This window comes from Musa acuminata, chromosome BXJ1-6 (assembly GCF_036884655.1).
Source record: "Musa acuminata AAA Group cultivar baxijiao chromosome BXJ1-6, Cavendish_Baxijiao_AAA, whole genome shotgun sequence".
NCBI lineage: Eukaryota > Viridiplantae > Streptophyta > Magnoliopsida > Zingiberales > Musaceae > Musa > Musa acuminata.
This window is the reverse complement of record NC_088332.1, coordinates 43694421-43708111: the sequence shown is the minus strand read 5'-3', so window position 1 is coordinate 43708111 and position 13691 is coordinate 43694421. Positions and strand designations below refer to the sequence as shown.

The 13691-nt window shown below is 43.7% G+C and overlaps 1 protein-coding gene across 15 annotated transcripts; it reads right to left on the bottom strand.

Annotated features, from left to right (window-relative positions):
- Nucleotides 1–299: 299 nt before the first annotated feature.
- Nucleotides 300–12771, bottom strand: LOC135581485 (uncharacterized). 15 transcript variants are annotated; one of them, XR_010514585.1, is made up of 9 exons: nucleotides 12604–12629; nucleotides 11492–11602; nucleotides 10640–10721; nucleotides 10361–10526; nucleotides 4118–4270; nucleotides 2774–4054; nucleotides 1650–2672; nucleotides 1464–1507; nucleotides 300–1337 (listed from the first exon to the last, which is right to left on the bottom strand). XR_010514585.1 is itself a non-coding variant. In XM_065189228.1 (7 exons), the coding sequence occupies exons 1-6, from the start codon at nucleotides 12653–12655 to the stop codon at nucleotides 4152–4154; spliced, it is 645 nt and encodes a 214-aa protein (XP_065045300.1). In that variant the 5' UTR covers nucleotides 12656–12771; the 3' UTR covers nucleotides 3727–4054; nucleotides 4118–4151. The 15 variants fall into 15 exon arrangements, 5 of the variants coding, with proteins under 5 accessions (XP_065045300.1, XP_065045301.1, XP_065045299.1 ...); XR_010514587.1 differs by having other exon boundaries at nucleotides 10361–10523; XR_010514588.1 differs by having other exon boundaries at nucleotides 10661–10721.
- Between the last annotated feature and the right edge of the window lie 920 nt (nucleotides 12772–13691).

Here is a 13691-nt window from a genome sequence, read left to right as displayed (position 1 = left end):
AGTTGCGACATCAACATCACGAGGAATATGAGTATAAATTATCAAGCTCTTCACCAACCTTCACATAAATCTCAATGTCCTTTAAAATTTTTGTTAGGGTTTTAATATTTATTAATAATAATAATAATTAACTTGAATTTTCTAGATAAGTATTTATGAGTATTCGTGAAGGATCTTAATTTTATTTTTTTATTATAAATTATAAAGAGATATGCAATATTCCCAAACTTTTCTTTTTGCAAAGATAGTTATATATATCTTTCGTCTATATATGCAATATTCCCGAACTATTCAGCTGCTTCTTATGAATCACCACTAACACATCTTTTATTCGATAAGCAACCAAGCAAATGTCCATCGCGCAACGAAGAGACACAGACCACACCCTATGACATGCAAAAAGACCACACAACCTACTACTGTGACACACCCAAAGAGACTCCTACAGACCAAACCCTGGACTCAATAACGACAGTGGTGCAAACCAAACAGACTCGAACTATTTGTTCGTGTCGAGCTTAACTGGTCATATGCATTCATATGGCGAGCACAAGCCCAGGAAGTGACTTCGGGGCACGCCGGTGCAGTCTGCTTTGCCACACGGGCAGGCAGCACTGAGTCGACCCAGCGGAACCGTCGGTGGGTGCCGGGGCCGAGTCGCCGCCGAGTCGGGTGACGGTGAGGGAGGTATTGAAGTACTCCCGGACCTGGGTGATGACCCCACCGGGGCCGACGGTCCAGGCGTGGATCCACACCACCGCGCCGGGGCCGCAGCCCTCGGCGAGCACGATGGAGCCGAAGGCGGCGACCTCCTGGGGACCGGGCTGGAAGGTGACGATGTCACCCTCCTCTTCCTCGCCGGTGAGCAGGCGCCTCAGGTGCTGGCGCTCGGGCGGGCCATGGAACCACCACTCGAGGTCCGGCGCCAGCAGCCGGTGCACTCTTGCGACGTCCCGTCGGTTTATGGCCTCATACAACTCTCGCACCACCGCGTTGTTCTTCGCCTCTGGCCCCTCCAGTATCTCTCCTCCTTCTCGGTTGCTGTTAGCCAGCTCCGGTAGCAGCCTCTTGAGACAGGTCTAAGAAAGCATGCATCCACGTCCAACGGGCCCCACCGAAACTCTGCATTCCTTAGGATTCTACCACCAGTCACTGTTTAGGAATCCTTCCCCACGGCTGGAGACGAAGACCAGAGTCATGTCGGACGAAGGAAAGATTATTGGTTAGATCGCGTTCTCCACGTCGACCGAGAATGCAGCCAATAGGACGTGCCGTTTCTGCGTCTCTTGACTAAGGGGACCTCTGGTAGGCGGGGAATTGCCTCGACTCATTGGAATCTGATATGAACAGATTTATCAGAGCGGCATCTTGTCTTGCTGACTCTGAATTCGATATCACTCGCTTTTACCATGGTAAGAGAACATACTACTGCTGCAGTTCATCTAAAGAAGAAAAATGTGTACCTGTTCCTATTACTTGGCTCCTCCTCGACGGGAACAACGCAATCCTGCAGATGATAGTAGGAGTGAATGCAGCAGCACTACACAAAATTATCTTGATTCCGTGGAACTCCTCTAAAAAGAAAAAAAAATATTTTTCGCGTAATAGCATAGAGTTTCAATGATCGCTTTCTACGTAAATTATTTTACCTGATCAGATGCTGTAAAAGAACTCTCATCAAAATCTGGATGGTGCATCATCAGCATCCACCACAATTCTGTGTGCTTTCCACGTTTGCATCTCATTAATATGCATGCAGCGACGAGGTTTAATGCCCGCTGTATCCATCCCCATTAATATGGTAATGATGTGAAGACGTCTTCTCCATGACATGACACGTAATTTGTTCCATTGTCTTCTCCTCCGACGCAGCCGAAATAGACGGTCGGAAAAGGAGGAAGCCCATCTGATGATGGAGTTGGAAATGTAAAGAAAACTATCCATGCACATCGTTTCTTGCAGGAACCAATGCCAGAATCTTTGCAGGTACTTGTTAAGGTACAAGGAATAGTTCACATGATTTCATTGAATTCCACTAACTATTGGGAGGCAGATCCTGTCAACAATTGGAAAGCACGTTATCCAAAGCCACAGATTTTCTATATATATAATACCAAAATTAAGTTGCAAAGGAGCTCTTACCAGCTACCGTTCCCAAATAGTGTGAATGATGTATCTTACAGAACTCTGGTCTAAACTTCCGTTGATCAGCATGAGTTTGCATGGTCTAAACTTGCCGGTTATCCCCACAATATATATGATAATAATCCAATAATCTAATTAGCTTGAACATTAAATTAAGTTAATGATAGAACATTCATCAATCATATATGAACTAATTTAAGTCTCCTCCAACTGTTTATCTGAGATTAAACTAGGTGATGAACAGGCCCTTCCCCATTTGGACTTATCTAATACGAGGTTGGTTCATCAAAAATGTTTAAACGCCAGTTAAAGCTAATGTATTTATCAAGCGCTTATAGATCAAATCAAAGTCTCCTATGAGTTGTTATTGTTGGACCACATCAGAGGAGCAAAAACTAGTGGTGTGATGTATAAACATACATGTTACCGAAGCCGAGCCGTCCCTGCACGTTCCATCCGAACGCAAAGAATGTGCAAAAGGAGATGGCGCAACACACTCTGAAATCATCCTTGTAAGATCAAGAAACCTGTATAGGAAGAACACAAACAAAAAATTAACCTGTATAAGATCGAGACAACCAACCCGTATAAGATCAAGAAACCCTCAACAGAAAGAAAATCAACCAACCTGCGAAGAAAAAACGATCGACCTGTACAAGATTAAGAAAACCCACAAGGAAAGCACCTGCGAATGATACACAAAACCCTCGAAGCAAGAACAATCGACCTGGATAAGATCACGGAAAGCCTCAAAGAGAGAACAATCAACCAGTGTAAAGATCCAAGAAACCCCAGAAAGGAAGGATGACCAACCTCTATAAGATCAAGAAAAGCCATAAAGAAAGATCGATCAGAGTCTGTAAGACCAAGAAAACCCTCGGAGAAAGTACGATCGACCTGTATACGATCAAGAAAACCCTCAATGAAACAACAATCGACCATTGATGAAACAGATCGCGCTGGATTCAGCGAGATGCAATGCCAGATGATCCCCGACCCTCAAAGAAGGTCTTCCCTTCTCCTTCGCTAGCATTTTCTTCGCCTCCTCGTCAGCCGCGACAGAAGGTCTCCGATGGGGGCGCGTGGAGCATGCGAGATCGGAGGGAAAACCCGCTCGCCGTGCTCAGAAACGAGACCCCGACATGTGAGAGTAGCTCCCCGAGGCAGTGGAAGATATCAGTGATGAGCGTGAGACCGGAGAGGGAAGCCATTGATGGGGAGGAGGCTTTCTTGGAGATCAATCAAATCACTCGAAGGATTCTTGGAAGAGGAATAGGGAGAGAGGGACCGCAACCACCTTAGCTCGTTGCTACATAATATAACGTGGTGGAAAGCAGCGAGCCAAACCGCTTTCCGCATCCAAAAAAATAATGATAATACTAATAATACTTCTGTTTTGTTGCTTTATTTTTGTTTCTGCTGCATCTTAATACGATAACAACAAAATACCATCAACAACTGAGTCATCAAAAGCATATAAAGATACATGAGAAACATGGCTGTGAATCTGCAAGAAAGCAAAAGCATTCAGAGGCACATAATGGTGTGCAATCTTTCCGTGCATATTTAACTGCTTAAAGATCAAAACAAAGGAATAATTGGATTTAGCATTAAAGTAATGGTAATGTACGTCTTATAAAACATATATCAGCTAAAGACATCTATTCTTGTTGAACTAAATGGGCCGATGGAGAGGACGGAAGTTTAGAACAGTTGAAGCTGACTTCACCTTGGAGATGTAGACACCAAATAACACAACATTTCTCGAGGGACACACAGCAGATAATACTGTTGATGCGAATAATTTCTGGTAATCTGTCCAGGTTAGTGAAGATACACGAGGCCTAGATTTCCTACTGTTGGATCACCCTCGACATAGCAGACGCCAATATTCACACTACTACTGCTCCTGCAAGTAAAATCATTTTTCTTTTCTTCCTCTGGCCAAACAAATCAAGTGTGGTAGGTGTACCTGTGGTTACTTGTAAAAATCTGGAACATCAATGCTATGAGCAACACTTTGGTGGGGGTTCTCTCTCTGGTTCATCATCTACAACAATAATCCCTTTTCTTGGTTGAGCAGGTGATGAGCCCTGGGCACTGTTTTTTTTCTTCTGCAACAATCCTGGATGTGATAAAAAAAGAACAGCACATTATCATACTATTGAAGATAGATGTAATTTATAGAGGTATATAGATTTCCAAATGTTATATCACGTCAAGGATCACAGGTAAAAGCATCAGCCTACTTTCAAAGATGAATGACAGTCAAAATCGTAATCACATTTCTCATGACATAGTTGCGAGAATATTGACTGATTGACATCTATGTATGAAGTAAACTAGATCAACAAATAAGGATTACTTAGAACATGATGCCTCAGTCAATGAACAGGCTGGAAACATTCGAATGTAACTATGCTTACTCTGTAGTCAAGAGCGTATTTCTGCAAATTACTAAATTAATGGAGATGTAACGTTCCATATGTTTTACTAAGAGCCACATCCACTAAGCTGATCTCTTTTCAATTATAGCATTGACATCCATCTATTTATTTCATTAAATATGTAATATTCTTCGGTCTCATAAGTGCCAATCACATGAGACTCTCACCAACGAAGGATCTGAAGAAGGTCAACATACATAGATCACCCTTGCAAGTTTAGTAAGGTTATTTTAACTTTTATAGCATGCCTGATCAGAATCTTCGAGGAGATGAGTGCCTAACGATCATATAAGATATGACTGGTAATGTTTGTATTATTGAATAAAAGCATCAGATATAATGAAAAAGCTGAATTGAGGAAACCAAAGAATATAATGCTGTTAGTCTCTCTTGTGCGGATGGTTAACTCACGTGCTGTAATATCAAGAAAGACATCATTTATTCCCGACCCAAATTTCGCAGATGTCAGAAAAAGTTTTGCTCCAATTGTCATTGCATAGCTGCAGTACTGACACGGACTTAGCTGGTTTTGCCTAAGTCGTGCGGCACCCTTGCGCGTCCGTCCGCAAAGGTCAGCCTCCCCGAAGCCTCCCATTGTCCCTTAGGACCAACAAAAGAGAGAACGGGTTAAAGAGAACGCCTCAAACGGGATCCACAAGCAAACATGTCCGAAAAACACTTCATAGACAAAGCAAATTACAAACAGACTTTACAAGCTCTGAACAGTGGCACAACAAAGGGTAAAATGGTCCATTACAGACCGAAAAGCTCTCGCACGTGTCTACATGACACAACCTTTATTTACAAGCCTAAAGAGGCCACCAACCCAACTAAAATGGGACTATTAAGCCTTCGGCCGCCCCTTTACATTCTGTACAAGGCATGAACATGCCAAACGACACGGACATACATAAGCATTATATCAAACACCTTGTTTAGAAGTTTGTCCGTGATATTCTCCCCCACTTATCCCTTCGACGTCCTCGTCGAAGCCTTTGTGAACACTGCAACTCTTCGCCTTTGCTGAGTCTTCAATCTTCTGCTCCAGCTGCAATGCGCCTCCTGGCTCCCAGCCGCTCTCCGCTGCTGTTTCTGAGTAGTCGAACCTTTGATCCGCCATGCTGCTTCAACTCGCCAATGACTCTGACTCTGGTGTGGGGTTGGCTGAGTTGTGTTGATCCTCGTTGATTCCTACGGATCCACCAAAATGCAGGAAAAGACCATCCTTACTGCGCCAATCTCTCAAAAATTCCACATGCTGCTTGAACTGGGTGGATGCTTGTTGGAGCTTTAACGAGCATCGCCTCGCAAACTTTTGAAGTTTTGGGTCCTTCCTCCATAACATCTGCTCATTGACTCTTCTTTCAGTTAGTTGTCACATCCAAGTAGGTTCGCATCACTTCCGCTTTCGATTGGCATTTCGTTGGGAAATGAAGCGGACAATCTACTCTCAGTAGCACTGATCACCGTTGGTGAGGATTTGACAACTATTGTCTTCCATTATCTTCGAAGGGTCTTTGAACTTGTGCAGAGCTCCTCTGCTGGATAGATAAGAGAATTGGGGTACTCGGTTTCACCCATTCTCCTAAGAGTTGAGAAGGCAAAGGTTACTTGACTTCGCCCGCCTCCTCGAGGTTGTACTTCATGCATCGAGCTGGTTACTGGCCTTCGCCTGCTCTTTGCTCACACTTCTGAAGCACTTGAAGTGTTTGCACTCCTTGCATTGAGTTAGCTACTGTGATTCACCTTCTCAATGCCGTTGAACTTCTGGAATGCAGGAAGTTTTCACCCCAACTTGGAGTAATTCTCTGATAAATGAGGTCGCCTCTAGGATTGTACCGTCTTCTCCATCAACCCTACCGCCTACTCCACTGAGTAGCAAAGGTACAGCACCGCGTACTGCTTGCTTCGTTCCTTGGTCGTGCACTCTTACATGACCCGAAGTCCTTCACTAACGGCTATCTTGATGAGAAACTTGTTGACACCGGTCTTACGAAGTTTCTTGGCCTCTGCCCTTCAGCCTTGTCTCGGTACTTGGAGATTGCCTCTGCATGCTCCACCTCCTCGACCCCTTTCACGACCAAACACTCTCCCTCCATGAGAGTAAGGGATCAATGACCTTCACGGAAGTCCCGCCTCTGCGGTACCATGGCGCTGCCATGCCCATGGCACTACTATCCGTCGCCTCGCATCTCCATCCCTTTTCTTCACAATCAGTAGATATGCCTCCGTGACACTCCTCCGAATCCAACTCCATTCTAACTGATTGCTTGATTTTGGGTAGCTAAGTCCCTCTGGACTCGTCGTCGCTTCCTCGCCCCTTTCGACCCCCTGCTTCAACACCTCTGTGTTCTCTAAGCAGTCTGTTTGGTCGATGGAAAGACAGACTGCAACTCCCATGCCTGGCCTCTGCCATCATGTTGTAGAGTTTGCACCGATTCTGTTCTCCTTAGCTTCCTTGGTAGCAACGTTCGCTTACTCGACCTTGTCCTCTGACTTGTCGGGCTCCCTTAAGCGAATATGAGCTCTGGAGCAGTCCAACTCTCCAGCTGCTTCGATCATACCTCTGCATGATCAAGTCCCTCCCATGGAACTCACTGGTACTTGCCTTCGAACTTTTCCCTTAGTGGAACACAGCCCCCATATGCTGATGACCAAGGTTTTCGTCCGATGCAAAATTCGATGCACGCACGGAAGACCTGCCTCTGCGGTACCATGGCCTTCACTCCTTGAATCCATAGCCCTTCTTGCCGTCGTGTTGTTCACCAAAGCGGAGCTCCCAGTAGCTCCCGATCATACCTCCATATGATCTCATCCCTCACGGGACTTTGTCGTGTGTGTCGCATTGCCACGAACTGTTCCACCACGATCCGCTGCACCATGTCGCCTCCTGGTGACATCTCCATTGCATTCTGATCCTTGTGGAATAAACTCGAATTGTGAACCCTCCATGTGTGGCCTCTGCCAATACATCGCAGGGTCTCCTCCACCTTCGATTTTGTTCGCTCCTTTGGCAATCGACCTTCATCCACCCACTCTTGGGTCACACCTAGATGAAGCACCGCTCTAGGACAGTCCGTCGCCTAGTAGCTCCCGAAGTCCACCGACTTCGCTGTAATTTGTGCACCATTGCCTGGATCCTGGGCCTCTGCCCCTACCAGCACAATCTCCGCTGCGCACTGCTTCCTTCATGGCAACTTAAATGGCAACACTGTGGCATATTCTTCAAGAGTACCCGCCTCTGCGTCCTCTTGCCCCGTGCTAAGGCCTTCTGAACCCAACTTCGCCTCCGCAAATTGAGTCGCCTTAGTTCCTCCATCAAATGCTCCTCCGAGATAAGGTGCATGTGCCCAAAAGCTCCCTTCGTCTTTGGCACCATGCAAGATGAGTCCACTCCGTCAGAATGGAGGACCCATGGAACAACATGATCCTGCTCTTGCCTCTACAAGAGTTCATGTCCTTGACCTCTGTCTAAGGAAAGCACTGTGCCTCTGCTCCATGTTCCAACTTCTCTGCTGGCTCCCTTCATGCGGCTTGGGTACTTCGCCAAGTTACACCCAAGTTGCTCCGCTCCTCGTTTTTGCATTGAGTCGATGGTGGCCCTCGCGCCCACCATTCCACGGGTCAGCCCTCCCTTGAGTCCAATCTCCATATCGACTCTAAGTGTGCCTTCATTTAAGTTGCTTCAGGTCGCTCCCCCACTTGATCTCGCAATGCATCCACCCATGCATTCTCTCGAGCGAGATCATGTGACAACTCCTCGCTGCTTGCTCGGTCCATTGAGCTTCGTGGAGTTGTTGTTTGTGAGGTACTCCTCCTCAACATGTGAAGTCCGTCTCACATGATTCTCCCTCTGGAGAGCCGAGACTTATCCCTCCTGGATAACTGTCCCGTTGGAGCAATATCTCTCTTCGTTTCGGAGACCACCATCCCCTTGGACTACTCCGATCTGCTGAACAAACTGTGCATTGTTCTGCCTCTTGCAAACGCACTTGCTAGATTGCGCCTTCACGTCAATACAGCCACCGCTGCACCCCTCAAGGCTTAGCAACATGCTGAACTCGTTGCACACTTCAGCCTCCTCCGGACGTATCCTTCGCATGCCGAAGAGAAAGTTTCAATGCTCCATGGCGCCGAGTCTCGACCGCCTTGGGATGGCCACGAACAATCCATCGTCCGCATACAAGCCCATGCATGAGTACCGAATTCTTCGAGTTAGCAATTCCCCTCACCTCTGTGAGCTTTGCACAACTCTTTCGGTCGCTGAGCAACTCATTCCACTTTGCATGGTCTCGTCCTTTTGCCAAGCGCCTCGCTTGCCATGAGCACCATCAAGTAAAGTTGTCAACGTTGAGCCGAAGCTCAAACTCAGTCATCCCAACCTTTGTGCGCTCCACATTCTTCCAAGCTTGCCTGTTCTCGTGGTGCCTCTTGCGCGAAGGGTTGGCCATTCCTCTGAATGCCAATGTTAGATGCCCGCTCCTCTGAGCGACTCTTTTCCCTACATCTCCATGCCCGTTTTCCCTCAAACGGTCGCGCGTTGCTGACTGCCCTCAACGCAGCCCCGCTAGGTCCCCCACGTTTGCATGTCAAGTGTTTCTATTAGTGCTTGTCCCGCTCTGATACCATATGACACGGACTTAGCTGGTTTTGCCTAAGTCGTGCGGCACCCTTGCGCGTCCGTCCGCAAAGGTCAGCCTCCCCGAAGCCTCCCATTGTCCCTTAGGACCAACAAAAGAGAGAACGGGTTAAAGAGAACGCCTCAAACGGGATCCACAAGCAAACATGTCCGAAAAACACTTCATAGACAAAGCAAATTACAAACAGACTTTACAAGCTCTGAACAGTGGCACAACAAAGGGTAAAATGGTCCATTACAGACCGAAAAGCTCTCGCACGTGTCTACATGACACAACCTTTATTTACAAGCCTAAAGAGGCCACCAACCCAACTAAAATGGGACTATTAAGCCTTCGGCCGCCCCTTTACATTTTGTACAAGGCATGAACATGCCAAACGACACGGACATACATAAGCATTACATCAAACACCTTGTTTAGAAGTTTGTCCGTGACAGTACGGGGCACAAGAAATGAAACAAAATCAATGGAAAACTTTAAATGACCAGAAAATTGATAAGGAAATTATTATGGGGCCATCTCTGCCTCTGATCACAAGGCAGGCAGATGAGATGAGGTAAGCCATAAGCATGCATGAAAAATTGCTGTTCAATTAGATGTACAGTATGTGACAACAAGATTGAGTGGATTGACCAGGCAGTTTAACTCCACAAAAATAATAGACACGAATCTGCAAATTTCTTTCCCTTATCAATGCAGTACTTTGGAGTCTAGTGACACAGACATCTGAAATCTCATGACATCCATATATGGTTGCAACTCCAAAAGGAATCATGTTAAAGAAAACAAGCAGTAGTCTAAGTGAAAGCAATGAAATAAGAGGTGGAACAAATTTTGATTGATGCTTTTGTTCAACAGTTCATGATGAAAAGACATGTAAAAGTGTCCAGTATCTTCACCACATAATGACTTATAACATGAAAAAACGATTTGACAAATACTTATCATTGATCAATTAGAAATTTAGAAGAGTAAACTTAAATTCGTTGCTAACGTCAGGTATGCTGTCAACTATTTTTGCTACCGTCAGTTATGCTGTCAACTATTTTTATATCTATCTAATAAATATTATAAAACAATTTGATAGAGATGCCAATGTGAAATAGAGCTATGTACTTTCATGCAAACCTTTCAGCTTCTTGAATATCATACTTCTTTGATCTGATTAAATCGCTTTTATTTGCTGCAATGACCATGACTATATTGTTTGATGCCATCTGCTGAAGTTCCTTAACCCACTTTCTAACTCGAAGAAAAGTATCAGTATCTGTGACGTCATAGTCTAAAAGCACTGCTGCAGTCACCAATAAAGAGACATATAGTGAGGTTTCTCTTGTACATAATCACCAAAAACTAAATTTAAAAGTTCTTGGTTCTCTAAATCTGAGTTCATAAATGAGACAGAACTTGTGTTTATAAGATACATGCCATCTGCATCACAATAGTATATAGGGCCCAAGGCATGGAAATGTTCCTGTCCAGCAGTATCCTGCAGAAAGAAGGTGATCAAACACTGTCTGAATGACAATCATAGTGACATATGGGTCACCCAGCATATTTGCTCTAGGTTAAGGCTTGGAAATCCATAAAATACGGAGAACCAAGAAGAGGAACAATCAACCTCATCTAGATTCCAGATATCCCAACAGGCAAAATATCAAATAATCTCATCTCATATGGAATAATAATAATAGTCCAGCACAACATGAATATTAAATGGCCTAGCATTTAGCTGTCAAACAAACACATTTTCACTATAAACCCAAAACAGGACTTTAAAGAGTCTATTTTGGAGCAAAATCATGGCCTGATGATATAGTAGCCATTTGGTTTTGTTTTGTTTTTTGTAAGATTTTGTTAGTTCAGGAAGGTAATAAGTCTAAAGAATTACCCAACATACCAACCGAAAGAGGAAGAAAATAAGAAACAATGTGTTTGAACTAAGGTCGTATCCAAAATAAACAAGTTAATTCTGACAAAGACAACATAGACAAGAAAGCTTTTACTTCGAACATCATATCTTAAAGTAAGTGAAGCTGAGTGACCGATCAAGCCATGTTACTCCTGATATTTTATCTATCAATGTCAGTTGTCACTTTGATTGAATTGACAGGAAACAAAGTTCAACGTTTGAAGTGTCGAAATCATAAGTGGGAAAACTTCACAGAATGCTTAATTAATGAGCCATGAGACTGCAGTCATCTCCAGCACTAGCTAAGATAAGAAAACACACCCATATGGACAAGGTAATAGGCACACCTCCAATGACAAGGCGTTTTGTTAAATAGGAAGCTTGCACCGTAGTTTCTTGCTTCTCAGAAAATACATTATTTACATATCTCAATATAAGGGAGGTTTTCCCAACTCGGCCTGCAAAAAAGGGGGGGGAAAAAACCCCAACTATGATATACATAAAATAGAAAATAAAATTTTGAATATAGGTACTGCATAAGAATGTATGACCTGTTCATGCTAAACACAGCATATATTTATAGCACAAGAAATAGGTGCGCTGGTATATTCTTTGTTATAGCACCTGTGCTGTCTACAACCTTTATTAGCGAGAGCAATAAGTAGCACCAGATTATTCTGTCCTCATTGGCCTCTACTCACCACAACCTTTATCAGAGAGAGCAATAAATAGCATCCTGTCTTTGTATCTCATTATCTTTCCTCCACCTTACATCTTCATATCTAAAGGTTTTAAGATCATATCTTTTAACTAATTATCCTAAAAACAGTATGATCTGGTCTTAAACTGATCATGTTTGATTCACAAGCAACGAAACTGCCTAATAAGATATCTTCAATAGTTTGCATTCAGGAATGGCCCAATCAGATCCATCCATGGTGGATCCATTTATCACAGGAATGTCCCAGATCAATCAACACTTAACTTGAAGTCAAGTACACTTAAGAAAACCCACATCTTGCGACTCTACAACACCAGCTGACACATCAAAGCACAACAAAATTCTGGAAACGAACTCTCCTAAATGTGTGCATGAGATCATATGTTTCTGTCCGAGTGTAAAGTCATCCTGACATTATGCAAGTGATGCACCATTACCATGTCCAACTCATACATAAGACACCAAGTACTTCATGAATCTTACAGATCAATTCACGGAATACTAGCCCAGATTGTTCTTGGATCAAACACATATCCACTTGAAATCCCAGCGACCATTTCAACCAACAACGGTTTCAAGCTACCTCCTAATTCTTCTAACACAAAGCAGGTGTAGACACCTACCGATCAATAGCACACGTAAGCCTCAATCGCCTCAATAGATTCTTACAAAAGAACGATACGACAGAACTCAAAATGAATCAAGACAAAAATGGATTCGAAGAGAAAATAGCGCTACCGTCACCGAGGAGAACGAGCTTGAAGGTGAGATTACGGGCCCTGGAGCTCATTCTCTGCCGATCGAAGGAACTTTCGACGGAATTAGGTTCCGCGATCGGAGAGTCTCATCGCGTCCGATTCGCCGAGAAAGACGAGCGATGATGATTCGTTCATTGGGTTGCTTCGGTGGGCCGCACCGCCGTGACATTAAGAAGCCCAAAACCGGCATAATTTATTGGAATATTCGGTTTTCATGATTCACCACAAATTCTAAGATTAGATCGTGACCATTCATGATATTTCCACGTTCAATCCTGGTCGTTCACATGGTTTCGGACGCCATTCTTGATCTTTCCTTGGCGTTGAAGGTTTGATCAAGATTATTAGAGCTATACAATTGATTGGAAAATGGATCAATCAGCACGATTTTTGACACAATCATGGCCGTCCATGACAATATGATGATGTGATTATGATCGAAGACTAATCTTGATCATCAACTATAATTATGTGATCTAACATAACTATGGTCTTAGATGCTTGCTTTAGACAATTAATTAAGATCGTTTAGCCTTCGATATGGATTGACAAAGGGTTGGATGATATAAGTATTGCATAAACAATTTTAAAGATAAAAAAATAGATATATGATTTGAACTCATAATTTGCTCTAATATCATGATTTTTTTAAAAAAATAAATTATAATTTATAAATTACAAAAGCTTGCTATGTAAATTTAGATGGCATTCTCAGGGCAATTGTCATGCAGTGATTTACGACCACCAAAAGATAGCTTTCTTAACTTTAAATTACAACAAATATTCTTTGCATGTCTCAGCACCCATAGAATTCGATCTTTATGAACAATAAACATGAAGATTCAATGCATCTCCCACAAAGATGTTATTCACACAACAGTGCTCGTGAAAACGACTGACTCACTGTCACTTGATGTCAGATCTTGGAAGACCCTCATGAGAGAGAGAGAGAGAGAGAATGGAGTTTGTGTGAACCCATTGAGACAAAAAGGAGGCCAAGAAAGGAAAGGTAGCACCATGTTCTTGGTGTCAACCTGCCTACCCTCCCTTCTCTACTGTGATGATTAC

Coding starts and splice junctions, on each gene's coding strand:
- LOC135581485 (XM_065189227.1), bottom strand. CDS start 12,655: ATGAGCTCCAGGGCCCGTAATCTCACCTTCAAGCTCGTTCTCCTCGGT. Junction 11,603..12,603: donor GCTCGTTCTCCTCGGTGACG/GTAGCGCTATTT, acceptor CCTTTTTTGCAG/GCCGAGTTGGGAAAACCTCC. Junction 5,093..10,360: donor GATATTCAAGAAGCTGAAAG/GTTTGCATGAAA, acceptor TCAGTACTGCAG/CTATGCAATGACAATTGGAG.